General features: G+C 41.5%; 2 protein-coding genes across 5 annotated transcripts; both read right to left on the bottom strand.

Moving 5' to 3' along the window:
- Positions 1 to 1,959: 1,959 nt before the first annotated feature.
- nr2c1 (nuclear receptor subfamily 2, group C, member 1) lies at positions 1,960 to 8,848 on the bottom strand. Of its 3 annotated transcripts, none has more exons than XM_079267370.1 (14): positions 8,757 to 8,848; positions 6,844 to 6,978; positions 6,300 to 6,533; positions 6,064 to 6,142; positions 5,783 to 5,962; positions 5,538 to 5,688; positions 5,031 to 5,127; positions 4,725 to 4,909; positions 4,199 to 4,352; positions 3,948 to 4,069; positions 3,637 to 3,779; positions 3,332 to 3,469; positions 3,068 to 3,173; positions 1,960 to 2,871 (listed from the first exon to the last, which is right to left on the bottom strand). In XM_079267370.1, the coding sequence occupies exons 2-14, from the start codon at positions 6,913 to 6,915 to the stop codon at positions 2,700 to 2,702; spliced, it is 1,833 nt and encodes a 610-aa protein (XP_079123496.1). In that variant the 5' UTR covers positions 6,916 to 6,978; positions 8,757 to 8,848; the 3' UTR covers positions 1,960 to 2,699. The 3 variants fall into 3 exon arrangements, with proteins under 3 accessions (XP_079123496.1, XP_079123495.1, XP_079123497.1); XM_079267369.1 differs by having other exon boundaries at positions 8,664 to 8,835; XM_079267371.1 differs by lacking the exon at positions 8,757 to 8,848 and adding an exon at positions 8,577 to 8,659.
- A 676-nt stretch (positions 8,849 to 9,524) lies between these two features.
- LOC306785900 (FYVE, RhoGEF and PH domain-containing protein 6-like) lies at positions 9,525 to 23,568 on the bottom strand. 2 transcript variants are annotated; one of them, XM_079280469.1, is made up of 21 exons: positions 23,393 to 23,568; positions 20,419 to 22,375; positions 18,245 to 18,377; positions 17,994 to 18,061; positions 17,563 to 17,593; positions 14,855 to 15,006; positions 14,496 to 14,652; positions 14,268 to 14,355; positions 13,691 to 13,741; positions 13,513 to 13,571; positions 13,352 to 13,423; positions 12,825 to 12,893; positions 12,426 to 12,509; positions 12,184 to 12,263; positions 11,970 to 12,072; positions 11,687 to 11,833; positions 11,433 to 11,538; positions 10,809 to 10,903; positions 10,593 to 10,721; positions 10,347 to 10,486; positions 9,525 to 10,256 (listed from the first exon to the last, which is right to left on the bottom strand). In XM_079280469.1, exons 1-21 carry the CDS (start codon positions 23,403 to 23,405, stop codon positions 10,220 to 10,222), a joined length of 3,771 nt encoding a protein of 1,256 aa, XP_079136595.1. In that variant the 5' UTR covers positions 23,406 to 23,568; the 3' UTR covers positions 9,525 to 10,219. The 2 variants fall into 2 exon arrangements, with proteins under 2 accessions (XP_079136595.1, XP_079136594.1); XM_079280468.1 differs by having other exon boundaries at positions 9,525 to 10,486.
- Positions 23,569 to 26,622: the final 3,054 nt, after the last annotated feature.

Raw genomic sequence — 26,622 nt, 5'->3', positions numbered from 1 at the left:
GATCATACACTTGTTTATACTGTTTGGTAGTTCAACATGGAATAATGCACAATGTGTTCATCGTTGATTACATGTTCTCCACGTGAACTCTAGCAATTAGTTCCGCTGTCAAACTAAAGTACAATATTTCCCTCTGAAATGTGGTTCAGTAGAAATTAAGAAAATAAGTGTCATTAAAAGGAAATGCCCACGTAAAGCGCATTTTCTACATGTGGGCTTATACTTGTTGCTTATCACAGCTCTCCCTATGCTGTGTAGGGAGAGCTGTGATAAGCAACCACCTACACCTTTTCACTATGTTGAAAATCCTCTATTTTGTGTTATTGCGTGGTATATTCCACAGTGATATTTTGCTGGAAATAGTGGTCTGTTTTTTAGTTTTTTGGGTAATTACTCACAATGTCTCTACTTTATTTTGTTTATGATAATCTCCTATAACATTGGACACAGCTGAGATGTTGTTTGCTGGCTTTAGAATTATTAATATGTAGGATATATGAAAGATTGAATTCAGCATAAGCGACACAATGTTTTGCAGCACTCTCCCCAACGCCCCAAGAACAAGAGGCCATGGGAACAGTCCTGGCCCTCTCACTCACATTCATTCAGCTTGGAATGAGCTAATCCACCTAGCTTCCAGCACAAAAGCCCATGTTGCATCACGAATCGCTTAACCCTTACAGTTACACACAACAAGTGCTTGTTTTTGCCGTTGCAAATTGTCCAGGCATTGTATGTACAGAACATAGAGTGAGTGCTCCGTATACGCTGACATGCACTAACGTCTGTGGTTCAAAGACGGTGAGTCAAGTGATGAAGTGATGTGATAGGGCTGTGGAGAATCACATTAAATAGCTCCAGGATACAATGGCTGATGGACGTCTAAGAACAGCAGCAGACAATATCATTAATCAAGCTTTCATGGTTTCATCAGTGCCTTTAATTAGCCAGACGCATTCACTGGGTAACTACAGCATACAGGTGCTGTCCTCCGTTCACCCGTATCCGCAGAGCACTAATGAAAAATTGATGGACCAATAACACAGTGACAGTCTAGTCCTTTGTGCAGTAGCCTGCGACATCTTCCACCTTCACGTCACTTGACACACAAAGCCAAACAATAAGTCACTGGAGTAGGATATAGATTTTGCATTATTAATTCAGAAGGAACACGTAAACAGTCTGCTTTCTTTACAGAAACAAGGGCAAGTTCCAAGAAGTGTGGTTCCAGACTTTAAACTCAGAGACTCGTCAAGTCTGGAACAAAGAGCTAGTGCAGGTTTTCTCTACAAAGTAACCAGATAACCTCAGTAAATACGCTTCTAGAGAGCCCCAACTCGGGCTGATAAACACCTGCCAGCCACAGTCAAATGATGGATTAACACATTTGAGACATGTTTAAAATGCTCCAGTGCTCACCCCAAAATCAAGTGTTTGTGTCTATGGGGTCTGATTTACTTAAAACCTACTAACACTAGATTCCCTACTCTCTCTTTGATTAACAAAGGTCAAAGGTTGATTAGCTTGGTATGATATTCAACTAAAGAATGTTTATCGGCTTTAATAGTTTGACTACATTGATTGCTTAACAAACAGGTTAGCTGGCACCGAGGCCTGTTTTATTATTTGAAGGATTTTTGCAATGACATGCATGACAAAAACACTATTACTATAAAACACTAGTCTATTATAATGCAGACTGAAGACCTCCACATTGAACCCAACATGACTGAGGGTGGCTTCATATTTTTGGGGTTTATTTGTCCTCAATTGCTCTCCAACATACTGACACAAAAACAAATCTGTGTTGAAGAGCAGAGAGCCTGAAATGTTACACTTGCTTTTTGCAAACAGTACATAAACAGTGAATACAAGTAAAGAATATGGCGAGACAATTATCAGGAGTCAGCTCTATCTATCTATTCTATACTTACATCCAATCAACCCAAGAGATCGTGTTAACAATAAAGAAACAAGGTTGAAAGGTGTTTTCTTTTATTTTCAAATGACATTACCATCTTCAATCCACATTACTTTCTCCAACAGATGGAATTCATGATTTACCAAGTGCTGCCCATTTTTACCTTCTTGGTGCATTCTATATACAAATTTATACACGATGCCTTCAAGCTGTCAAAAGTTGACACGTGATGCTGCCTGATCCTTTGGATTAGCAAACACATAAGAAATAAAGGTTATCACCTTTTTTGCGATAAAGACATCTCACAAATCAATTCACATTCTTCTTTTTTTCCTCACAATTAATCGAAAAATAAAAATAAAGCATGACCTTGCAGGAAAGCAGTGAAAAACAAACCACCCTGGTACCTTCAAAAGGGGAAACAAAATCTGCAGAGAAAGAAAAAGGCCTGGAGGCGATAAAATACTATGTACAATAAAAAGCGCAATCTACTATGCAGGTTTCAAAGGTTCATTCCTGAATGGGAAGGAACCGGCAGGCTCACGTGCCACTGGAGTTGATTGGTGTTTGTCCTCTTTGTGGGCTGTGCTCTACCGACCGGTTACTGAGGAGTCAGAAGGAAGCGCAAAGGCTCGACTTAAAACAGAATTCCCATTGGATGCTGTGTCATAACTACAGTTTGTCGTGACCACTTTGTGATCGCTCTGCGGAGCACTCTTGATTGGCTGGCTGGCCAGTTTGAACAGTCCAAAGTTGCAAATACAAATGGCACGGCGGGTCAGACCCCAGAGACGGCCTGGCTGTTATAATCGGTGGACTCCATCTTGAGGATGTACGGGATGATGCTGTCGATCTGCACATTGCCAATGAGCCCAGCGAAAAACAGCTCCTCAGTGACAGCTGCACTTATCAGCCTGAGGGCAGGAAGACGCAGCAACAGCTTGGATAACCTGAAAGCAATGAGGGGGAAGGGGGGGGGGGGGGGATGAGACATCCAATTTAAACATGTGTACGGTACTTAGCAAGTACATCAGTAATACGATCACACATTTGTCCTGCTAAATATAGAGCCGTACTGTATTAGTACACCATCACCTTTCTGTCAATGAGCAGGCATTATGTAGTACAGAGCTAAAGCCTACTGACCGATAGGAGTCTTCTGGGTAGGACGTGGTTACGTAATCCTGCAGCTCCATGTAGGCCTTCTCCTGAAACCGCTCTATCTGTGGTGTGTTATCGATGCCTGGGTGATCTTGTACAAAAACAACACGTGCACACAGTCAGATAAGAGTCCAAGTATATTTGGCTCTATGTACAACGTAGCTACGGATTTTCCTCTAAGAAATCAGCCTCAATGGGAGGACAAAAGATATAATTTGTATTTAGAAAACTGGTCAGTTGTCTACGCACCAGGACTGAAGAGAACGATGGCTTTGAGGTATGCATATTCATAAGAGTCGGGGGACAGCTTGATCATGCTGTTACAGAACTCCTGCATTCTCCAGATGTGCTCCATTACTAGTTTTACTCGATCTGGGGACAGCTTATCTGTAGGAGAAACAGAGGAGTCATGGATGCAAGGGGTAGAGCATCAGTTTAGATTTTTACAAAAATAAACATGATAGATCTCAAGGTCTGCATGATTTCCTGCTTCATCACACTGAAAAACATCGTCCGGGCTTCCGTAATTGTATTCAACAGCAGAGCGCTCCTACCTTCCTGTAAGCTGGTCTGCAGATGGTTGATAATAGCACTTAGGATGGTACCAACATTCATGACGTTGGAGCACTGTGCCAGACCCAAGGCGAACAGCTCATTCCAGCAGGCTTTCATTAGGTTAATGTCATTGTCTTGACCACTGTGAAGATAAAATAATAATTTAATTTTGCTACAGAGAACTGTGTGGCCGTTTTAGGGAAAGCTCTCTTAATAGTAATTTTATAAAACGGCATGTTAATGCAAAGTCCAATGCCATTAGTTAAAAAGTTGTTATGAAACAATGAAATATCTTGTGTCAAAGGCTTACCCAAGGGTCTGAAAGGCAGGAATGGAGCGTGCCCAGTGCATAGAGAGAAAAAGTAGCCGGGAAGCTGACTCACAGATGTAGTTGACATTGAGGTACTCTGGCACAGGCAAAGGCATCATAAGCTGTAGGAAACAAATTGTGGAGTAAATGAAGAACACACGACTGCAGAGTTGATATAAAATATGTGTAGCTCATGAAAACACAAGCAGGGGTTTTATCCTGAGCTTAGAAGTCAGTGGCGGTGCTCTTACCTTGAAAGGGAAATGGCTGTCAGAGAGTATAGGTCCCTCCAACTCCACCACAGGACCCGACTGGTCCCCCGACATCAGCTGCATTGTGGCCTCCAAGGAATCTGCCGCTGGGCCATCGCCAGGGTGCAGGACTTTAGCCAGGGTGTCAAAAGCTCTAATTGGAGACAAAATAGGACCACAAAAAGTTAACATTGAAAGATCCACGTTTTGTGTTAGTCATCTAATATAATGGAGCTGACACAGACGCATGATACGACTCAAAGCAGCACTTAATACACTCTTGACATGTGGTTCATTTTTGATTGACTACAGTTGAATCTAATCAAGTCCTGAAGAGTGGAGTCAGAAACCACATGGCCTTGTAAGAAATTCTATTAAAAGGTTTGTGACGAACAAATAATAAAAAAAACAGCCCCTGGGTTTCTTTCCAGTGCCAATGCCAATCTGTAGTTCATGTATCAACTTATTCAGAAACAACTACTGGTTGGTATCAAAGCCTCTTGACTCTTTATGACATCTCCCTCACCGAGTGATATCGCTTGCACTTTGCTCATCTCCTTGGATGTCCGTCATGGAGCTGTCCCCGTTGCTGAGCGTCTCGTCTCCCATCAGGTCATTGCCGCCGTCACATGCCTCCCTGGCCTTGTTGAGGTGGGCGAGGGATGTCACGACATTCGCCAGCGTGCCGAGGTCCCCTTGAGATTGGTCGACCTGTTGAGTCAGCAGTCATTAAGAAGTCATTGTTTGCACTGCAATATGCTCAGAGGCTTTAATATTTAGGACGGGCTAGGAGTGATTTCAGTAATACGTCATTTGGCTGCATCAGCGTTACCTTGTCAGGGGATGCTGGAATCAAGATGGTGTTTTCCATCTTGGAGAAGGGTTGTTGGATGTTGAGCAACATGCTTGACTCAAGCAAACTTGTAGACCTGAGTGTAGATATTTAAAATTCCACATTGCATTATGTAATATAGAACCGTGCAATGTGATCAAGTCATAACTCAAATCAGTTTATTAGTTACATGAGTGCAATCTAATTCAATCCAATGCAACAGAACCCATCTTTCTTCCATTTTAATCTTATACTGGTGAGAAAAAGACAAGTGTTTCAGAGAGGACGATGTTGTATTGGACGACATTATGTTAAGAAGTGTTTCTAGTGAGGAAAAAATATAAGAAACAAGTTTTAATATGATGCAGTCCAATAGAACACCACAGTTATTATAATCTAACAAAAATATTACACAAAGATATTGTTTACATCAGGGTTATTTATTGTGTTATATTAGACCGTACAGGTGCATCTAATAAACTGGTAAATTAGAGTAAGTGGCTGTACCTAGCAGTTTCTTTGTCAGACATAAAAGTGGGTGTGGCAGCCAGAGGACTACACAGGTTTTTGCGGATGTAGATTTTCTCAGTGGAGGCTGCACAGTTGACGGATCTCTCCCTTGTGGTCACTTCAACAGGCTTCCTCTCACACTGCACAGCTAGATAAGACAAAACAAAGACATCAGACCTCATGGAAGCGAGACATTGATGACATATCTACAGCTGTTTGTGAAGAATATCACACTCTCTTACAATCCTGTTTCATGCCCAGAGATATGCAGCGCTGCAGTCGACAGTACTGGCAGCGGTTTCGGTGGAGCTTGTTGATGGCACACTCTCCGGAGCCCCTGCACGTGTACACTAGGTTCTTTCTAATGCTGCGTTTGAAGAAGCCCTTGCAGCCCTCACAGCTGACAGCTCCGTAATGACGCCCTGAGAGAGAAAAAGAGAAAACAGGATCAGGTCAGCGAATGCTTGCTCATATCTGTTGCTCAAAAGGCATAATGTTGAAGCAAATTAAACTTAATTTATACCTGAGGCCTTGTCCCCACAGACAACGCAGTACTCCACAACAGACTTCACAAGGGACTGGTCTGAACCTTCAGTCACAAACTGACAAACAACCCGAGAACAGAATAATTGAATACAGCAAACATTGCGTTAAGTTAAGACTGACACTAAAGATGTTCATGCTTCGGTCATAAGACCTTCCAGTTATTTGTTTATCACAACCGACCAAAGAGAGGCCACTAATATCCTCCGGTAATACCTGAATCTGCTGCCCAGCCAGATCATGGGAGGCGAACAGCAGCTGGTTAACCCCAGAGCCGTCCGGAGTGGTGAGGATGACCTTGTTGGGAGAACCTTCCTGCTTGGCCAGGATCACCTTCCCACCAGAGGAATAGTCAGCGTTCGTTAGGATATACTGCTGCTTTCCTGGGGAAGATGGTTCAAGTGCTGTGACGATCTGGATCTTCTGGCCAGTCTGCTGATCAGTTACAATCTAGTAGAAAAAAATAAATAGAAACAAAACAAAAAATGAGTAAGTGTTGACTGTATGCAGAAAGAGTGCGGGAGAAGTTTGGCTAATGATATGATAGAGGAATACAATTTAAATAAAATTTAAATACAAAAACTGGTGGAGCAGTAGGGATAAATTGTGCTAATACAAGACAGTGCTAGGTTAAACCATCCGCTATTCTTTGATCTTGGATCTAGTAATCATGCCAAGATGATGTGCACATTTAGTTTATTTGCACACAAACAAAAAAAAAGAAGAGCTTGTTCTAGTGCTGGACAGGCTATCACGTCACCTGGATTCTGTGTCCTAATGCCATGTTGCTGTCTGCTGACACAAGTTGAATCCTTTGAGTCTGTCCATCCATTCTGATACCGCACGCACCTTCTTGTACTGGTCTTCACATCAGCGCCCCATGAGGCATGGACACCTGTAGAGAGAGGATATCTTTTACTTTATGTCGTACTAAAGCAAACTTTGGGCCAGGTAAAGAATACCTTCAAGGATAAGGATGACAGTATTCTTTTATTCTCTTACTGCCATCAAAACCCATGTATACAACTTTTTTAAACAGGCAATTAATTATCTAGTCCCATTTTTTTAAAGGATAAGCAATCAAAACAGCGGGGCACTGTAGTAGAACATTGTGCTTTTTTGGTGACAATTGTTCGCAGATTTGTACACATGAAGTGTTCTTGCAAGTATTTACAGAAGCAGGTCAGTGTATGTAGGGTTGGCACAAAATAAACTACAGTGCCCTATGTTCAAGCTAATGACGAAACAACACACCCAGTGCAACGGTGGGGCTCAATTGTTTTTTGTAAAGCTTCTGGGCAACAGTGGACAGTTATTAATGAATAAGGTGTATCACGCTACAATGACAAAACGAATTTATCAGATCAATGAAATGTTTGTTTTGGTCTTTAATGATATCTTGTTAACAATAGAATATAACCAGCCTTATCTTTTAACAGACGTTTTAGTTCTGTGTGTAATTTTGATCGCATAAAACAGTTCATATAACTTTTACCACATGTGTAAATAGCATGTTTTATATACTAATGTGTCTCGAGCCACCCGGAGCTCGGATTTAAAATATTTTCAATTTGATACACAGTTTCATACCTCAGAGCTGTTATTAAGGTGACCACTAGGAACTAGTACGTCTTACAAACACCTAATTATCTCACGTACGTTATAACTAATGCTACTCTTATCCATCCTGTTTGCTAGTTTAACGTCATCTTTCCCTTTAGCTCGAAGATATTTCTGACCAACACGTGATTGATATTTCTTAACATTTAAGAGCTAGCCTCAGTCAAAATTAGCTTGGAATTATGTGTGTTGACAGGTAATGTAGAACATTTGATTTATTATAATGCGTGCAACTAACTTATGTTAGTTTATGGCCTAACTAATCTAGGAGGCGCTAGCTCGAAACTGTACAGTATTAAATACGGCGTAATATCACGGATGCGTTTCAACGAACGAGTGGTAAAGCTGCAGTAGTAAACACAAACAAGCTCTTGACAGCCCAGCTATTTAAAATCGATACGGAAGATAAAGGTATTTCTTTTCCTGTGGGTGAAAGGTCAACATTGAAGGGTTAAAGCACGCTAGGGTTCAGGGCCCATGATGCCAAAGCGCAGAGTCAAACGGCGGGACTTCGGTTTTCACAACGGGGCGAAATTCGCATTAATTCTGGCACTGGACTTCCATTTAATCAGGAAATCAACAAGACAAATAATGATGATTAACACTACGACGCGCCGGTCTCACAGTCGGACTTAATTTAATGTTGTGGCTGTTTAGTTTGCAGAGGCTAACTAGCAACGCTAGCAGTGCAGCTAACATCAGCTAACGGTAACATGGTTAGTTAGCTGACCTGACGAAGCTAGTTGGCTAACTAGCATACCCGTTAACAATATCACTGTTACCTAATAGCTACCCGTTAACATGCAGCGTTAATATTATGTACAGTGCCAGATGTGCAGTCGCGTATACATACCAATTGGATTGCATACTTGCCTAATTTGAATTGACGACAGCGCTAACGCGCTATGCTAGCTGTTTGCTAACTGGTAGCTAACTGTTGCTTCCCTGCTGTAGACCTACCGTTACTGAACACTCCCTCTCTTCCTGTGTTACTGGCCACTCGTGTCTCGTTCTTGAATCTCTCGTGCGTCCACATTAGTAAATATGTCTTACCGGATAAGGATCTGTTCAGTCAGATAATGTATAGTCTTCAATATATTACTATTTTAAATGTTTGTTGCAGTTGGTGGGAGGGTCAGAGTTCGTGACCTTTTTTTCATCAATAAACGATTTACGCACATGCGCAGTTTGGTAGCCGTGGCTCATACCCTGTGTGTGAGAGAGACGTCAACCTGTCAGTAATTGTTAATTGGCTTAATTTTTTTGTCACAGGAGTAATGGCATATATATCTATATCACACCGTGTATTACGAGTGATTGTATTAACAATTCTGCATGACTCATTAATCAGAACAACCACACAAAGTTGTGCTGAACTGAGCTTTAACAGAGGATTGACTTTATCATTGGATGTAATGCAATGAATTTAGATGTCTGAGAAGTTCCGGCTTCATTGTTTTAAGATCAATAATATAGTGAACAATGCAAATCAACCTGCTCAACATTGACTACTCAAGGATCCAGTTGTACACTTGCTGGTATTTCTGCAATAGAAACCACATTTTTACACAGAGATGAATGTGATTTTAAAGTCCAGTGAGATATGATCTACTCAAAATACCTTTCAGTTACAGTACAAAGAGTATTTATGTAATTATTTCCCTGTTTGCTTACGATTACGTTTCCACCATTTAATGTGCAGCCAATTTGTTTGTTCCCTCCACAGTTGACCATGACAAAAAGAACAGTAAAACAATTTATTACAGTCACAGAATTTCAATAATAAAAGTGAGATTCATGGAAATTTGATTACATTGAATTTACATTAGTCTTTATTTACAGAAGATGTGTGTAGGGACATAATATATACAGCCGGTTTAGTTACTTAAGTGCATTACCCATTATTGTACAGTGACAATCCCCTGACACACCATTAAGACTCTTAAGTTAGCCTCAGAGTTACAGAAAACGAATGTAAGGTGAAGCCTTCTTACACAAGCATGACGAGTGCACATTGTGTGTTCTACAACAAGACACACACTGGTGTGAAATAAAGTAATCATTCTCAAACATTCAATATGATTTGTTTTGACCTTTAAAAATTAAAATCGGTAAATGTTGATGAAAATGTGATGACATAATTCATTACAAATCTACTGACAATAGTTTTTATTAACAAATCTGTGCTGCGGAGATGCAAGCTGGTTACTAAAAGAAAATTAAAAAAAATTTAAATGTAACCAAAAAAGGTCTAAAATAGCTCCAGATAATTTGGGCATATGATTCTTAAATTGCCAAAACTTCATAAATGTAAATTTAATAAAATCATGTTGACATACAAAGCTAACACAGCCAATTCAACTATGTAAAAGGTAACTACACTGATACAAGTAATAAAATACTATATTTGGATTTGATTTCAGTGAAACTATTATAGTGTCTCCAGATGTTTTTTGCAGAATTCACAGCATTGAGGTAAAACAGTATGTTGAACAGCTACACACTGTCAACCAATATTAAAGCACCGTGGAGTCTTTGAATGAGTCGATCCATCTGTTAAAAAAAAAAGAATAAAAAATAAGTATTATTTGTATTATCATTACTGTCACTATATGCAACAATAAGCAGCACCCTTCTTTGTACCTCTGTGCCGTTTGGAGGTCGTCAGCTTTAAAAATGTAGTGAAGTGTGTTTTTGTGGTAAAGCTTAAACTGTAACTTCTGTGATGAATCATCTTTCAACATGAACCCTAACAGGGGCTGACTCTCTAAGGCTGCAACGTCCTGCAGAAAGACACAAGGCTGATGTTAGATGGACATGAAATCAATCCCGGCTGGTTAAATTACAACATGACACTGGGCTTTCACTGATAAAAGTAGGAGATCTTACCTCACTTGCAGCATATGTATACAGGACCTTGTCTTTGATAACGAACCACAGCCTCTTCCCCTGCTTCTTATTGCTCTTTGACCTCTGCAGGTACCCACTCATTGAGGAGTTGTCTGTGCTTGCGGTCACCTGAAAAAAAAAGAAAATAAGCATCTGATGAGATATCAGATCATTATCACCAACAGTGCGCCTTGATCACGGCAAAACAATCATCACCTCTTTGAGTGCTGCGGGTATCTTCTTCTGCTTCCTGGGGAACGCAAAGGTACCTCTGTTTCCGGGGGATTGAGCCGCTGATTGGGCTCGTTCACCTGATGCACACAAATGTGGAACATGTAGTTGTTTAATACAGTGTCTCTCAAATGGGGTTCTAGTGCCCCTAGGGGTGCTTTGGAGTACTGCAGGGGGGTTGAGAGTTTTTAAAAATTGAATAATTTAACAAATATCAGCCATGCATAATTCCGAAAACAAATATAATAATAATAATAATAATATCAATTAAACTGTAAATATAAATTTGATAAACCATATTTGATGTTCAATAGTTCTATTTCCAATGCAATCGTTAACTGCCGTAAACTGTCAGCTGCTGCAACAAACTCAATGACGTTGACAATTATGTTTGTACAGTCATGTTTTGCACAAATTAAAAAATATCTCTAAGGGGGTAGGTTATTGAAAAGGGTTTGTGAACCACTGGTTGAATACATAGACAATACATACAACAAGTGGATGACCTGAGTCAAATCTATACTGATGTTTACGCCCAGGACAACGTAAAATTAGGATGACAGTGTTTGATTCATATCGCAAACAATGTTAGACAGAAGCAAGACTTACTTTTCTGCAGCTGAAGAACAGGGACGCACTGGTTACACACTCGGGCCAAGTGGTTCTTTAGGTATTCAAGAGCGCATTTGTTGGAGGAACATGACTGGCACACCACCTGATGGGATGATAAAGCATAAAATAAGTTATTTTACTACATGTGCAGTTGTATAAGCCATCTTCTTTTGCATCTCTCATTTTTTTGATTCAAGCTATATTTCAGAAACTACATCTCTTTTTGATGGGAGAGACTTTTTCTTTCTTACCTTTCCACATGCACGGCAGTGATGTCGCCTCCATGTTAGGGTGAACTCACAGGTGCAGATCATACACATGGTGGTCCGTGGGTCAGGGATCCATATCGGGGCTTTGGATCCCAAAGGAGCACCATCACCATAATCTCTTAGCTCTACCTGAATATTAAAATATGAAGGAGTTAACTCTCTTCGCTCATATTTACACTATAAAATAGACTGTGTTCATTACTATAACAAAGTACACACTGCAAACAGAATATGTACGAGGTTCACTTGAAATAGTTTTCTTTACCTCTTCTGGAAATTTGCCAGATATAAAGCTGATTTTCTTCTTGGTGTAGTCACTGATTGCCGTGGAGATGGCCTCAAGCCATTCATCTTTCTCTGAGGCCGAACTGCAGAGAGAAAACAGTGTGACGACACACCTACACAGTATCTAACAAAACAACACATGTTCTTAAGCACCTTAAATTACCAAGAGAATATCTTTTGTTCCTGATTATTACCTCGCTGAGAGAATGAAGGAGCGCTCCACGCTCTCAATGTTCAGCTCATTCTGATAGGCCTCTTGGCTTGGTTTGCTAACCTGCAATTATTTCATTGTGAGCAGTGAAGGCAGCGAAGAACATATCCTGAGATAATATACAGTGTATACACATATACATATATATATATACATATATATACATACATATACATATGTGTGAAAAGAGGAAGAGTGTATAGGTATAAAGAGTGAAGTTCTCACCGTCATCCCAGCCAGAGAGAACATGTTGTTGAACTTGTACTGGCCTGACTGGACAGGAGTGGTGTACAGCAATGTGTCGTTAAACTGAAGGAGACATGACAAAGAAACACAATTTACCTTTTGCCATTTCTGTATTTTTTTAATACCCTACAGAGCAGCTCAAAGTATGATTAAGAAAATACTGGTAAACACAAATTGATTTCAATGCAAATCAATTATATGAACATATAACGTCTTACTTAGAAAAGAAAGCCTTCACTGAAAAACAAAACCAGCTTCACAGAACACACCTTTTAACTGAAGGTAGGAGCGTGTGCAGTAGATTGTCTCATTGCAGTATTACCATGATAATGTATACAGCTTAAATTAGAGGAGGAAGATACGGGTGTTTCACTGTACCAGGAAGAACATTCTGGGCTGCATGCCCTTCCTTGACAGCTTCTTCAGGGTGCCCTCTTTCAAGAAGATCTGGAGCATAACAATGTCACAAGATCATTCAGTCACGTTTGTTGATTCATGATTCAACTATTTTCGAACTCTTGAGTTTAAAAATGTCAGTGTTAAAATGAACACTGATACACATGATAAAAATAGTGTAGTCATTTTGCTAATGTTATTTACAGGAAATGATGGTAAATACTACAATATTGTACTCTCAATGACAAGAAGTCCTACATTTTATGGCTTAAAAATGTAATAACTGATAATATAGTGTCAGTGAACATTCAATACACAACTGTCATTCATTCATACATACATTTTACATTTATGGATTAGGGCTTTGGGGATCCATGTAAATGAGGTGAGGTTCAAAAACCGTCACCATCTTATTAATGTAACAAAATAATGTAAGTTTATTTACAAATAGTTTATATATAAAAGAGCAACACACGAAACAACTCCAAGAAAAATGTTCATGGCCTTACCCGTCCAGGTTGGACGATCTCATGGTGGCCGTTCAGACTGCACTGCACCTGGATCAGCTTCTGGAAGTTATCCTGAGAGAAACAAAGTGGACATCAGCAACCCGTACGGAGCATTTTATCAACACGCTAATCAATATGGCTGATTTCTTGTTGGTTCTCACCCCTTGTTTCATGGTGTCGTTGGCATGATTGGCCACCTCTTTCATTATTTCAAGAGCAGCTGAGTGGATACAAATTTGAAAAAGTGTACATCACATACATGACAGACAATGTTTACATTCCACTGACACCATGAGGTTTAGTGAACAGTATACAGATGTTAAAAGACTGTTGGTTTACCTTGTGTGTCCTTGTAATCAAGGGAGTCTTCAGACAGGTTTTTTAGATAGTCTGAAACACAATAACAAACATTTTAGAGTCACGGTCAACAGTAGAAACTACTTTGTACACTGGTTTACAAGTGCTCAGTGTTGTACAGGAAATTCCTGAAACGTAATCTGAAATTAAAATCCTGGATGAAAAGGTCTGCAGGTGCTTAAATAATTAAATTATACAACAGCGACGTGAGGAACATTCTTCACATTCTGCTCCCGACGGAGCGATCCCGATCCATTAGACTCCTGCAACACTAAGCTCACTCATGTTAAAGCTCGTGTTACGTCACCAAATCTGATTTGGGCTGCACTTCAAAAATCTTATTCTACGGGGATTGAAGGAGCAAATTCCAAAGTATTTTTGTTTATCTGGACACCAGAGGGCAGCAGGATGCTAATAATGACACATTACAGGTTGGTCTGACATGCAATGTCAGGAGTCAATAACTACAAGGAAGTGTATTTGGAATGAAATAAAGCTCATCTACATATATTGGGAATGAACGTGATGAGCGATTAATGTCATGAAAATGCAGATGTACCTGTGAGCAACAGCCGATACTGAGGAATCCTCTGAACAGGCTTCAGAAGGTAATGCTTCAGAGCCAAATTGGCACAGCGGGGACTGGCCTTCAACAAAAAAAAAAAAAAAGGCACCTGTTATAGATGACACAAGTTTCACATACACATGCATAAACAATGGAACCTCAGTCTGCCAACAGACACACGCCCCCTCAGACGGAGAAAACAGGTCAGGCAAGCCTCGTTACCTCGAATTCCCGAACCACTGCGCCGAATGCCGGGTTCTTCTTACTCTGCTCTTCCAGTAGAGCCACATTCTTGTCAAACTCGCGGATGTATGTGGAGTACATCTTCAGATAGGGCCCTTTCTTCAGGAAAATGTCTGCTAGCTGTGCATGCTCATCCCTTTACATAGAATAAAGTAGAAGAGATCAAACTAGATGCTGTGACACCTCCTCATGAATGTATCTGTAGCTGCATTACTGTAATAGTGATAATATATGTACACATATACAGTATACACACTAGGGCTGGGCGATATGCAGCAAATCTTAACTGTGATCAATACATACACACGTAGAAACACTTTTTCGGGATTCTGTTGTACCATTTGGCTACTCTCTGCTTCAGCTCTCTGAGCAGGTCTTGGTTGAGTTCGTAGAGCTGCGGGAGGTAGTACAGAATCTGGTTGAGAAGACGCTCCTCGATCACAGCCTTCCCGCTCTGACGAGACGCTGTGGACACTGCGTCACGGAAGTCCTGTGGACAGTCAGACAGATAAAGAGTCAGATGATCAAATACAAGGAACTCAGGCACACAGGGGAAAACCCGAGAGGTGAATCTCAATGAACTACTGTAGAAACAAATAGAGGTTTTAAAACTGCTCTACAAAGCATGCAACACTCTCCCGAAAACAACACTACACACCAGATAAGCTCCAGAAACCTTCAGTGTAAAAGATAAAGAGTGCTGACCTATGACCTACACACACACCTGACTCGCATTAAGCATTTTTAAATTCCCACCATATCATGAATCAGAACTAAAAAAAAAAAAAAAAAGGAGAACAAGAGAGCCTGAGGGTGCTGTCTCTGCTTCCTTTTCTGATGACAGAGTTTTTTGGTGGTTTATGAGGACACGTGGCAAATAGAACTGCTTGCAGACTGAGCACCCAGTAGAGAGCTCCTGTGGTTAACATGTGTGAGATCTGACAGCGAAGGAGGTGCGTCATGTGGAAAAGGATTTGGTAAGAAAAAAATCTGGATGATTCACAAGACAAGAAAAGATGACAATGCAGACGTGACTGAATCAGCAGCAAGTGAATATTTTGTGTGTTAAGTAGACAACAACGAGGAGGACAAGAAGCTGTTGTTCTTCAGTTTGGTTAATTTGCATGTTTTCACTTCAAAATGTTTCACATTTTTCTTATCTTTCTGTTCCCAGAGATATGACATTTTGGAGACAGCGACAGCACACAGTGCATAGCAGTAGCGCAAAATACCGCTGAGCTCGCAACTCCGATAAAAACAAACAAAATGGCGTGATCATCGATCAGTTTGTGAAAAGCTGGCTGAGTGCCTGGTACTGATGGAGAATGAACCTCTACATTCTTTTGAACTTGGTATGACTGAGCCTCATTGCTGGACTCCATTCCTCCACGCAGTCTGCAGAGACCAAAGCACTTCCTGTCTGTGCTCTGCTGTGAGGAGTCATTGTTTGTGACTCAGTCCCATTACAATCTTGTTTCGAGACCTTTATCTCTCCAAACATCTGCTCCCCCTTGTCCTTTTTTTGTGAAAATAAAGAAATAAAGCTGAAAAATACTAAAAAGGACTTTGAGGTAAACCAACACTGTGAACACAGGCACAAAGGTGGGTCATATTAGAGTAAGGTGAAATACAATGAAGATGACCTCTTTAGATTTATTGAAATCATTTACATGATTGAATTAATGGTGACTACATTTGTATATTCTATTCTGTTCCTTAAGTTAGACAAGGCACTGCATAACATGCCTCACCTTGCCTGTAGTTTTAGTAATGGTTAAGGTTGGCGGAGTGATACGATGAGGAAGACGCTATCCCCGCGTCCCGAAAGCAGTTTTAATTCAATAAATACAATTGTATTGTTAATGCTGAGAGTAACCAGCGTTACATTTGGTTGCATGCCGGTTAGCAGTAGGTCGGCCCTCTATGCATTAGATATGTCTAATCCCTGTCAGTTGCTCTCATAATACAACTTGTGCTGGGTCCTCTTTAGGCTTGTCTGCTTTTGATATGCAGTTATAAGTTGAATTTTTAACCCACTGTGGTTGTGTTTGTAGCTGTGATTAAACAGCGTAAAAGATCAATCATTATAATAAACTGCCTTTGTTTTTTTGTCTGAGAGAGTGAACCAGTTTATAACTTACATGTGGGATTGTGCTCCTTCATTCCTTTATTTACTGTACATTTTATATCACATGCAAAGCAACTTAGTGGCTGCAACAGTAGAGGGTTTCTGTTGTGACATTACAAGATTACAAGTCGGTTAGAGTTACGCTGATCTGACAATCACTCATATTTCTCAAACATATCTTTGAGGGAAGTGCAGCACAGAAACCAGATCATATCATTTTGTTGGCTTGGATCGGTTACAGATTAAATATCTCAAAACATCACAAGGAGGTAACATGAATCCATTGAGGTCCAGTGTTACCGTCAGATCACACTATTGTCGGAAAAAAGCCGGGAAAAACCACGAGGAATGTGAGCTGTGCGGTGCGAGACTGAAGGGAGTTAGGTCTCATCCTGCATGGGGTGTGCCCCTGTGGCCGGCATAATCAAACACATATGGAGAATGTGGGCTCACACAGTAGACTAGCACCAGATAAAACACATAGAGCCGAAGTACAACTTTCTCAACACTATGCCGTGTGGCTCGCTTCATATGTTTCGATAAATATGGGGGATTCATTTTAAAACCATCAAATATCAGTTTGTTCAATATTTATGTTTTTGAGAAGCCTTTAATGAACATTATTTCACATGTGGTCAATTGCTGTCCTGTTATTTAACAATTTCAAATTTAGTTGGCTTAGAAAATATATTCAAACTATTTTATTTCAACCTTCAATGTGGAAGTTTATCTCACTGTATTTTCTTCCCCACTTATGAAGTTTAAAATGTCTTTTGATGTATAATTTTAGCAAAGACAGAGTTCTCCCACTTCACAACTCTAATAACACTCACACTCTCCTTTTGTCACAGAAAACACAAGTGTTGTTTAAGTGTGACGCAAATAACTCAAAAGGGTGACGTGTGGGGGGGTACTTACGACATGAAGCAGCTTCAGGACATCAACAAACCTAGAAAAACACAGAGCGTAGAAGTTAAAGAAGTTTATAATGTTATGATTGATTAAATAGTTACAGAGGAAGAAAAGAGTCTCTTCCACAAAAGACCAAAAAAACAAACCTCACTTATCTAGTGGCGGCTGATCATTTTTGATTACCTGCCAAGATTTTGAGGTGTACGTCTCTCCATAATACAGTGGGGGTGAATGGATTTAATCTGTGGCGCTCGTAGCATTAATACAACTATACCGGTTGATTGTACTGGGGTGGAGGCAGAAACCTCAAAACCTGGGCAAGTAAAAAACAAACCATCCCCATGGCTTAACACCTCTCGATGTTCGTGATAAAAACTTTTTTTAGTTCATAATTTGAGTGAACCTACACTTCAAGAAAAACTAATTCAGACTCTTACACACTCTCAGAGCTCATAATTTCTGTGGCGATGTGGTGAATCTTGCTCTTCTTCTGTGCACTCTGCGTCTAAGAAAAGGTGCAAAAACACAGACTTAGAATTGCAATGCACCACAATAGAGCCTGGTGTTGTTCACTGCAAAGCTACTCACAGCAGATGCACGCTGTGAATCATAATATTGCATATAATATTCCAGGAAGTATTTCTGAGCACCTCCAGGAACTGAATTCATAAATCTGTCTGCTTCTCACCGGACTCTCCTCTGGCTGTTCAGGGTCTCCTTTACTCGAGTTGGAGCTGCTGTCGTCCTCTGAGGTGTTGATCAAGATGTCCTCATCCGAGGGGCCATCATCCAGGGGCGTCACCTCTTCATCGACAGAGCTTCTGTCAACATGGGCGGGATATTAGGGTTAGAGGTCAATAGAAGCAGACGCCAGAGCATGAACGAACCACACTACAGGTGTTTTGGACAGACAGAAGAAGCTGCAGGCATTTATTTTAAAACATTGAATGCAGCACATGATGACCACATCGTCCACATGCCGCATGATCAGTATAAAAAAGTACAAGACAGAGAGGACGCTATATACACCGGTATACAAGAGGGGGAAAGAGATGAGGTTTGTAAGAAAAAAAAAAACACTTGTGTCAGCACATAATCTGAAGGTGTCAAGTCAAACATTTCCTGCTCTGATCAAGTGGGAGTCATAAAACAAAAGCACACAGGAAATAGTACCACTTGACGCAACCGGAAAAAAAACATTTAATGATAACCATTAACACGCTCACATGATGCCAGACTTATGCAACAGAAACAGAAGAACTGCAAACCACAGCTTTAAAATGACAGCATTTGAACAGCTAACAGGGAGCTGCAGCAAAAGGAAACTACGTATCTAAAATGCCACAATTCCCTGAGGGAGCACTACATGCGAGACAACAGCCCCTCCCTGAACAAAACTGCAGAGAAAGAAATAGGCCGAGGCTGAGCAGCAAACCCAATAAGCCGGAGTCTGTGGGTCCTTCACAGTACGTTTACGATGGCTCATGCATTTAGCTGGTCTCTGTTTGTGAGCTGCTCAACGTCTTTTTGATTGTTGCACAGTTTGAGCTCAAGAGGGGCGAAACACTAAGCTGTGCAATGCAGAGTGCACAGTTACACAAACTGTAATCAGATTTTTTTCCCCAACTGTCTTCTGCTCACTGGTCATTCATGACGCAGATTATGAGTTCTCTGCATAGAGGGATAATTATAAACACTACTAACAAGAATGTAAACATGCTAAGTTGAGCTGAGCTAATTGAGCATCAAGCTCAGAATTGTGCATGGGGTGTGAGAATTGGTTCACTCAAAAATATGTTTTCTCACCTTCCAGAGAGCTCCTCTATATCTGCACATGCAGATAGTTTTTACTTTTTGGTTTTGAGCAATCATAAATCTTATAAGGAAAGGAACAGAAGTGTCTTTATTCATGAATCTCACTGCTTTATAGTGACCGTTTCTTTGATTAAAAATGACTTTCAATTAAAACAGTTGACAGTGGGCTCAGTGGATAATGCAAAGTAACATGAACATGGTTTATAGAAAGACACACTGCTTTTTAAATATACTTTTTCATAGCTTTGAGCATCACAAATGGAATTCAATCACCTCCATTGTAATTGAGTATCGGCAAAAATCCCAGCAACAGATCTCTCAAAACCTGAGCAAACTAGAGTCCCTGGCTCAGACCACACCCATCTTCATACTCTGTCTTCAGTTTAATATAAACTACACACCTCTAAAGCTTCGTCGACAGACATATAAACACATTGCACAGTGCTCAAAACCACTTCTGTGGTAGTTTACATTAAAGTGTCTCCCAGATCACTTTTTGCCATGACGACACACGGACTCACAAGGTGAAAACAATACCAGCCACACGCTGTCGCGCCTGATAACAAAAACACTGAATATGTGCCCCAAGTGTCCTCTTAGCCTTAAATAAAAAAAATAAAAAATCATCAAAACTGCTTTTGAACTACCGTAAATACACACACTCTTGCCCTCTTGGTCAAAAGTTGTGTTGGAGTTGCCTCTGATAACAATTGATGGCATGAAGTGTATTGTTAAAAGTTAGTACGCGCAATCTAATCATCAGTCAACGCACAATTCATCAACCCCTGACGAGGTCGAGCACGCGTCCCAGTATACTTGTCTAACTCCCCTGACAGGAATCTGCAACAAAGGACACAATGTGTTGTGCTTCTCTGTGTCCTTCCCTTTTCACAAATGACACACAAACACTTGCCGTAGTTCACTAAATATTTCACGGCTGAATGTTTTTGTGAAGCCTGCAGGGTTTACCTGCACTCCTTTCAGAAGACGAGAGAAATCACAGCTGTGAGGACAAAGATACATGTAACGAAAGCCATCATAATCTACCTGTCATAGTCTGTTGGCGTCTGACACGGTTGGTGTCCAGAGTTTTTCTCAACGGACATGTATGGCTCCTGCTCCTCATAAATGCCCTCGTCTTCATACTGCCAGTCTGCGGGCTGCGAGATGGAGGTCCGAGGGGATGCAACTGCCCCTCCTACATTCACGTTCATGTAGTCTGATATCTGTTCATAGTGAGGCACGTTCTCATAGTAAACATCTTGTTCTGTTCCAGGAGAAAACTCATCTCCGTCCACGCTTTGCTCTACTCCAATCAGCGGGCAGGATAATTTACGTTCAGCCCTGGGCCCCTGGTGGAGGTTTTGACATCTGCCTTGGTCCCTGTCCACATTTTGTTCATTACACTCTGAGCTCTGGCCTCCTTTCACGATCAGCTTGGGAAGCATCTTCACAGAGAGCTTCAAGTCCAGCAGTTTCCGGAAAGAGATCCTCTTCTGTCCGTCGGAGCGAAGGACGTCGGCACCGGAGAACGACTTGGCTCTCTGTTTGCCCATGCTGGACCTGCTAGCCTTGATGATTGCTGGTATTAAGAGTTTTCTGCTCGTTTTTCCGACCGGAGGCGAAGGCAGCTCCCTCATCACTCTGTCCTTCAAAGCGTGAGACTGTATAGAAAGGCTCAGACTTTTCTCATCATCTCCGAGTTTACACTCTTCTTCCTCCTCAGAGGACTCCTTCCTCTGCATCCGTGCCATCGGGCTGCTGTTTCTCTGAGGCTTCTTGGGAGCCACTTTGACCACCGCGTCCTCCGCTGCCACAGTGACGGCAGGAGGCTGGCTCAGCTCCGGTTGATTGAGTGGACTGCTGGACAGAGGACTTTGTGTGATGTCACTGTAGACCGCCTCCTCATCATACGTTCCTTCCTTCTCCACCTCTATATCCTCGTCAACCGATACCTCCATCTCCTGGATGCTGCTGTCCCAACCCAGGTCTTCCTCCTCCACATCCTTCGGGTGAGTGTGTGGAGCAGAGGTTGCTGCTTTCTCAGGTGCGGACAGTAAAGGCTTTTTCCTGGGCGGAGGGGCTGGCTGAGGGCAGGCTTTTCTCGCAGACAGAAACATAGGCGTCGTTTGTCCAACACGTCCACTGACGGACGGTGATGAGCTGCCCTTCCCCTCTGATGACACCTTCACCTCTTTGACGTTCATTTCCCTCCCTTCCTGGCCTACAATCTCTCCACCATCCTTCTCCACCTTTTCCTGATGGGCCAGGACAGCCATGGGTTTCCTTGGTACAGGGATGGGCTTCCTAGAGGCTGCTGGGACTGGTTTGGGCTGGGGGACGCAAGATATCTGCTCCGAGCCAAGAGCATCTTCCTCTGGTCCACGCCCAGGTGCACTCTGAGGAATTACGTTACCGTTTGCCTCATCGCTCCATGTCCTGTGAGGAAGGGACGGCCGAAATGTCACCTCAGGACTGCAGGTGTCGATGTCAGCTTTATCTAAAGTAAATGATTCTTGACGAGGTTTATGATTCGTGAAGTGAGCATTAGTGGACGTCTTCATCACTTTGCACTTAGCATTGTCTGTTTTCTCTCCGCCGCTGTCCACAGTTCCTCGAGCTGTAGCGAGAAGCCTTCTGTTTGCTGATGTGTTCCTGATGCACATGCAGTGTTCCTGGCTACACAGACAAATGGGAATAATATAATCCCAATCTGTCTTTTTGTTCTCTTGCTGTATTCCATTTTGGGAGTTAAGAAGACCGTCATTGCGTGGGGTTTCTGTCGCAGATGTCTGGAGCAGACTCTTTGAAGCGAGTGGTTTGGATTCCACAGCAGTGGTGAGTTTGGAGAGGCAGGGTTTGGGGGCCAGCACTGGTTTGACCCTCCTCAGCGTGCCAGGAGACCGGAGTGCGAGGCAGTCTCTTCGGGGGGTTGAGGGAGACGGCCCTGGCCTCTGGGGCTGGGCCAGCTTTGGTTTTGGGGCCAAAGGTGGCTTTTGCATGCCTGAGGACCGAAAAAACAAGAGCGATGCACTTAGGATTTTATGTAGTTTTCTCCCCCGAATTTCAAATCTGAATGACATCAAACAGATTGTGGATCTAATCCGACACAATAAAAAGCTCATTCTGAATATCCAGATGGTATATTTGATGCAGTTTCAGTAGTTGACGGATGACGGTTCACTCTTTAAGTGTTCGGCTAGCACTGATCCTAACCTAGTGACAGCTTAGTGTAAAACTGCTGTAAAGTACTAAACCACTTCTCCAGGGGGTTCAAATATCCCATTGGCTTCTGTTTGCCACTCAAATCACACAACAGCACAGTAAGCCGGCTAATGGTGTGTGTCAACAGACAGAGGAGGAGGAGGAGGAGCAGATGAAGAGTGGGAGAGAAATGGAGGAGGGGATACAGGCACCGACAACGAGTCATGCACCTGGTACATCTGGCTCAAATTGTGTCCTTAAAACTTTCAAAACAATAACACACTGACCTGCTGGCAGGGAGGGATGTTGGTTTTCTCCCTCAGCACATATTTCCTCATTCAACAAGCCACAGGTTTGACACCAAAAACATCTACAAGTCTATGAAAACACTCACGAATTTTGATTTGGGGATTTTGGAGTTGAGGACAAGGACAAGGGTAGAGTGTGTCACAATTACTGATACTATATTTCTGAAAATCACGATTGCCAGTCACTTCCCTGTCCAATACACACATGCACACAATCTGTCTTCTGATGCTTTTTTATCTTGAATCCTTTACTACATTTGATTATCTGTATACATTTAAAGTAGAGTAGCTTGATCTAGACGCCCAGTACAAACATTACTTCCGTTGCACTGCTTCTCGCTGTGGAACAATTGATCTGTGTTGTCCCTAACAAATAAAATAAACTGACACATAAATAAATACATGGTTCAGTCGTCATTACACTTTTTAAAATAGATTTGGTCTGTAGCCACCGCGCTGTCACTGGAAAGATGTTTGACCAGAGCAATCATCGAGTTTCAGTCACTTACCTGAGTTAATCATCGCTTCACGCACTTCGCTTCTGTTTTCTGTCAATTGTCATGAACCAGTAACCACCGTTGGTGTCCGGATCATCTCAAGCCGTCGATGACAAATAAGTCATCTGTTAATAAGCGACATTTTGACCGCTTTTGCCAGTGCAACACATGTCGATCCTGCAGCACACAGTCCGTTCTCATCGCAGCCGCACCGACTGACTGCCAGCGACGTGAAGCAATGAACTTCCTCTTTCTTTCCTTAAACAATCCACTAGGGGTCCTCGGGGGCCACAGGCGGCCAGATCGATCAACAAAGAAAGGTTAGTGACTGTAAAAGTAGAAAGTGCAACAAGAACTTTGAAGGAATGTTGTACACATTCCATTCTCTTCCAACCGATCAGCATTTCTACACACTTGAATGAAGACGTGCTCGTCATTACACAGGCATTTCCTCCCACACATCTTTCCACATCATCATCATTTCTAATAGTATCCAGACTAGTATGATTAAGGGACTAGTAACATGAGTGGGAGGCAGCTGATGCTTTGTAAGCTATATTTGATGTATAGTTGAGGAAGTAAAACTAAAAGAAAAACAGCATTCATGGTTGGTGCTTTTCATCATGTCACCATGTTACTTTGTCACCATGTTCATAAATTCATTCAGGAAACAGCTCTGGGAGGGACATGGATGGCAGCTTGTCAAGATCCTAAGACGTAAGATTGTTTTTTTAAACACGAAAAAAAAACACAGTAGGCTATTGGATACTTGGGTGTTTTTATTAAGTCTGCTAGTAAAATATTACATTGAATACAGATGTTTCCCATTTATATTTACAGAAGATGGAAAAGCAAACTGAAACATCAGCTGCCACTGATGATCTTTGATGACAGATATTTAGCCCCAATGAGTTGCCTGTTAAGACTAAAAGTTGAAAAAAAAAAATGAAGTGCATTTCAGGAACATCAGTGACTTCAAGTTGCATTGTAAGCAAAAGAGGCATTTTGCAGTTGGATTGCACATTAACCTAAAAGCATTAACCCACAGTAGATGCAGTTTGGAGACTTTTTAATAACTACAAGTGGATCAATATGGATATAATCCCGTCCCTGGAGCATATTCAGTGTGTGGTAACAGGAACACGGGTGAGTGAGTCTTCTGTGGTTTGGTACAAACGTCTCTCCGCCGTTGGTGTGATACACGAGGAAGGCGATTGTTTTTTCTGTTCAGGAATAAGACATCAGGCACGTCATTCATCTTTAACAATGTCTTGGCAGTAAAATGTGACGTGAACACATCACATGAATTGAAGAAATGCTCGCGTTCAAATTACATGTCAGGAATTTGCAGGGATTATAAAATTTTAAAAAAGTAATTCAGTCACAAACCTCTCATTGGACCATCTTCCTTTAGATTAAACTACCCAACAGTACATAAAGCAGATAAAAAGTATTGCATGCATATTTATACCGAATTAATACTGATCCAATTATATAAAACTGACAAATGTGTACTTTTACTTTGGTACTTTATAAACATGTTGGTCCTAATACTTTGATACTTTTAATTCAGGAAACATTTGAATGCGTCTAAGTACCGCTACTTCTTCCACCACTGATGAACACATTAGAAAAAGTTAACTTCTCAAATTCTTTATGACTTAAATGTATTTTAGTTCAATAATTCGCCTTGAATGTGCTTTACATGTCACAATGATCATTGACAAGTGTTTTAAGTTGAATCTCTTTACATTCGCACTATATTACAGCGATGATTCAGGTTCTTACATCAGATTCACACTGGGTATGGTGTCGTAGTACCTGAACTTGTACTCTGAAGAGAGGCTTAGACCTAATCTGTAGTCTCCCCTGGTTCTGGAGATTTGCTTTTGAAGGTCCCTGACAGAGCAGCTGTGACCACTGAATGTGTGGCCCACAAACAGCAGCTTCCCTCTGATGTACATCTATCACAAGGACACAGAGAATTTACTTTAGATATTTCGAAAAGGAGATGTATAATACAATGTGAATAGGACTCGGATGTCTGTTTGATTCATGGACTAATGGAGAATGTTTCATCTTACAGCAAAAATCAGTGGAGCAGCTGTCGTGACTTTGGGCTAATAATTAGACGACCCTTGTGTAATTAAGAACCCCTCACTGCGTGCTCGACGAAAGTACTTTTATAATAAATGTTTGGCTTTCTGGGAAAAGACAGCACCTGACCACAGTCTGCCTCACCCCATCCCCTTCATGCTATCACCTCCTCTGCTTAAGGCAAGCACTGCTGCTGCCACCCAGTGGGAACCATGAAAACCCGCACCGAGCAGAGCCTGCAGCCTTCAGTCGAGCCTGCAGCGGGTTTACTGACCAGGACCATTCCAGGAGCAGCGTTGTGCAGCTGCTGCAGCAGCATGTTGTCCCCTCCACAGCTGGGCTGCCCGGTTGACATCTCATACCAGGCGAAATGAATCCATCTGGCACTAGATTTAAAAACAACACCAAAAAAAACACCCGTTACTGAGTTTGCAGAAATACATTCTGTATCCTGCTGACTACAGGATTAATATCTTGTTTCTTTAAAACTATAAAGTCAGTAAAATGAATCAGGGGCCCACCTGGTCAAAGAAATACAAAGGGTCAGTTCTGAATTCCCTCAGCGCGACAGAAGAAGTCATTATTCCCTTAAAAAAAAACACTTGAATTAAAAAGAATACATCGCGTTTCTACAATTTCACTCTTAAAAGCATGCTTTTACACATATTTTAAAAAGGAAAGAAAGATAACTTACCAAACAAAGGCTGGCCTCGAGGTAGATCAGCTGCTGTCTCAGGTGTGTCTGAGTTCAGGAGGAAAGGTGAACCTCCCACCCCATTGTATTGTATGCCCCCTGTTGAGTGGGTCCTAATGGTAGGCCTTTTACCTGCCTGCAGTATTTGAACCGGGAAAAACGGTGCGTTCGATGTACGGATACGCCCGGTGTCCGCAGCGAGTCCGCTGTTTGACTTGCGGCCCGTATCCGGTGCGCATGGCCGAGCTGAGTGCGACAGTACTGCAGACGACATTTAAATCAGGAAAAGGAGATTATGGTTGAATATAAAGAACATTGTTTGTTATTATATTGTGCTTAATCAATTTCCTGCATTTCTGCATTTTACTCCTGTATTTTATTTCTTACACTGTTTTTTATGTTTTACTGTTTTTATTGTTTCAATGAATGTTCTTAATTGTTTTGAAATCTC

The sequence above is a fragment of the Melanostigma gelatinosum genome, assembly GCF_949748355.1.
Source record: "Melanostigma gelatinosum genome assembly, chromosome: 1".
In the NCBI taxonomy this organism is placed as follows: Eukaryota; Metazoa; Chordata; class Actinopteri; order Perciformes; family Zoarcidae; genus Melanostigma; species Melanostigma gelatinosum.
This window is presented reverse-complemented; position numbering and strand designations above follow the sequence as displayed.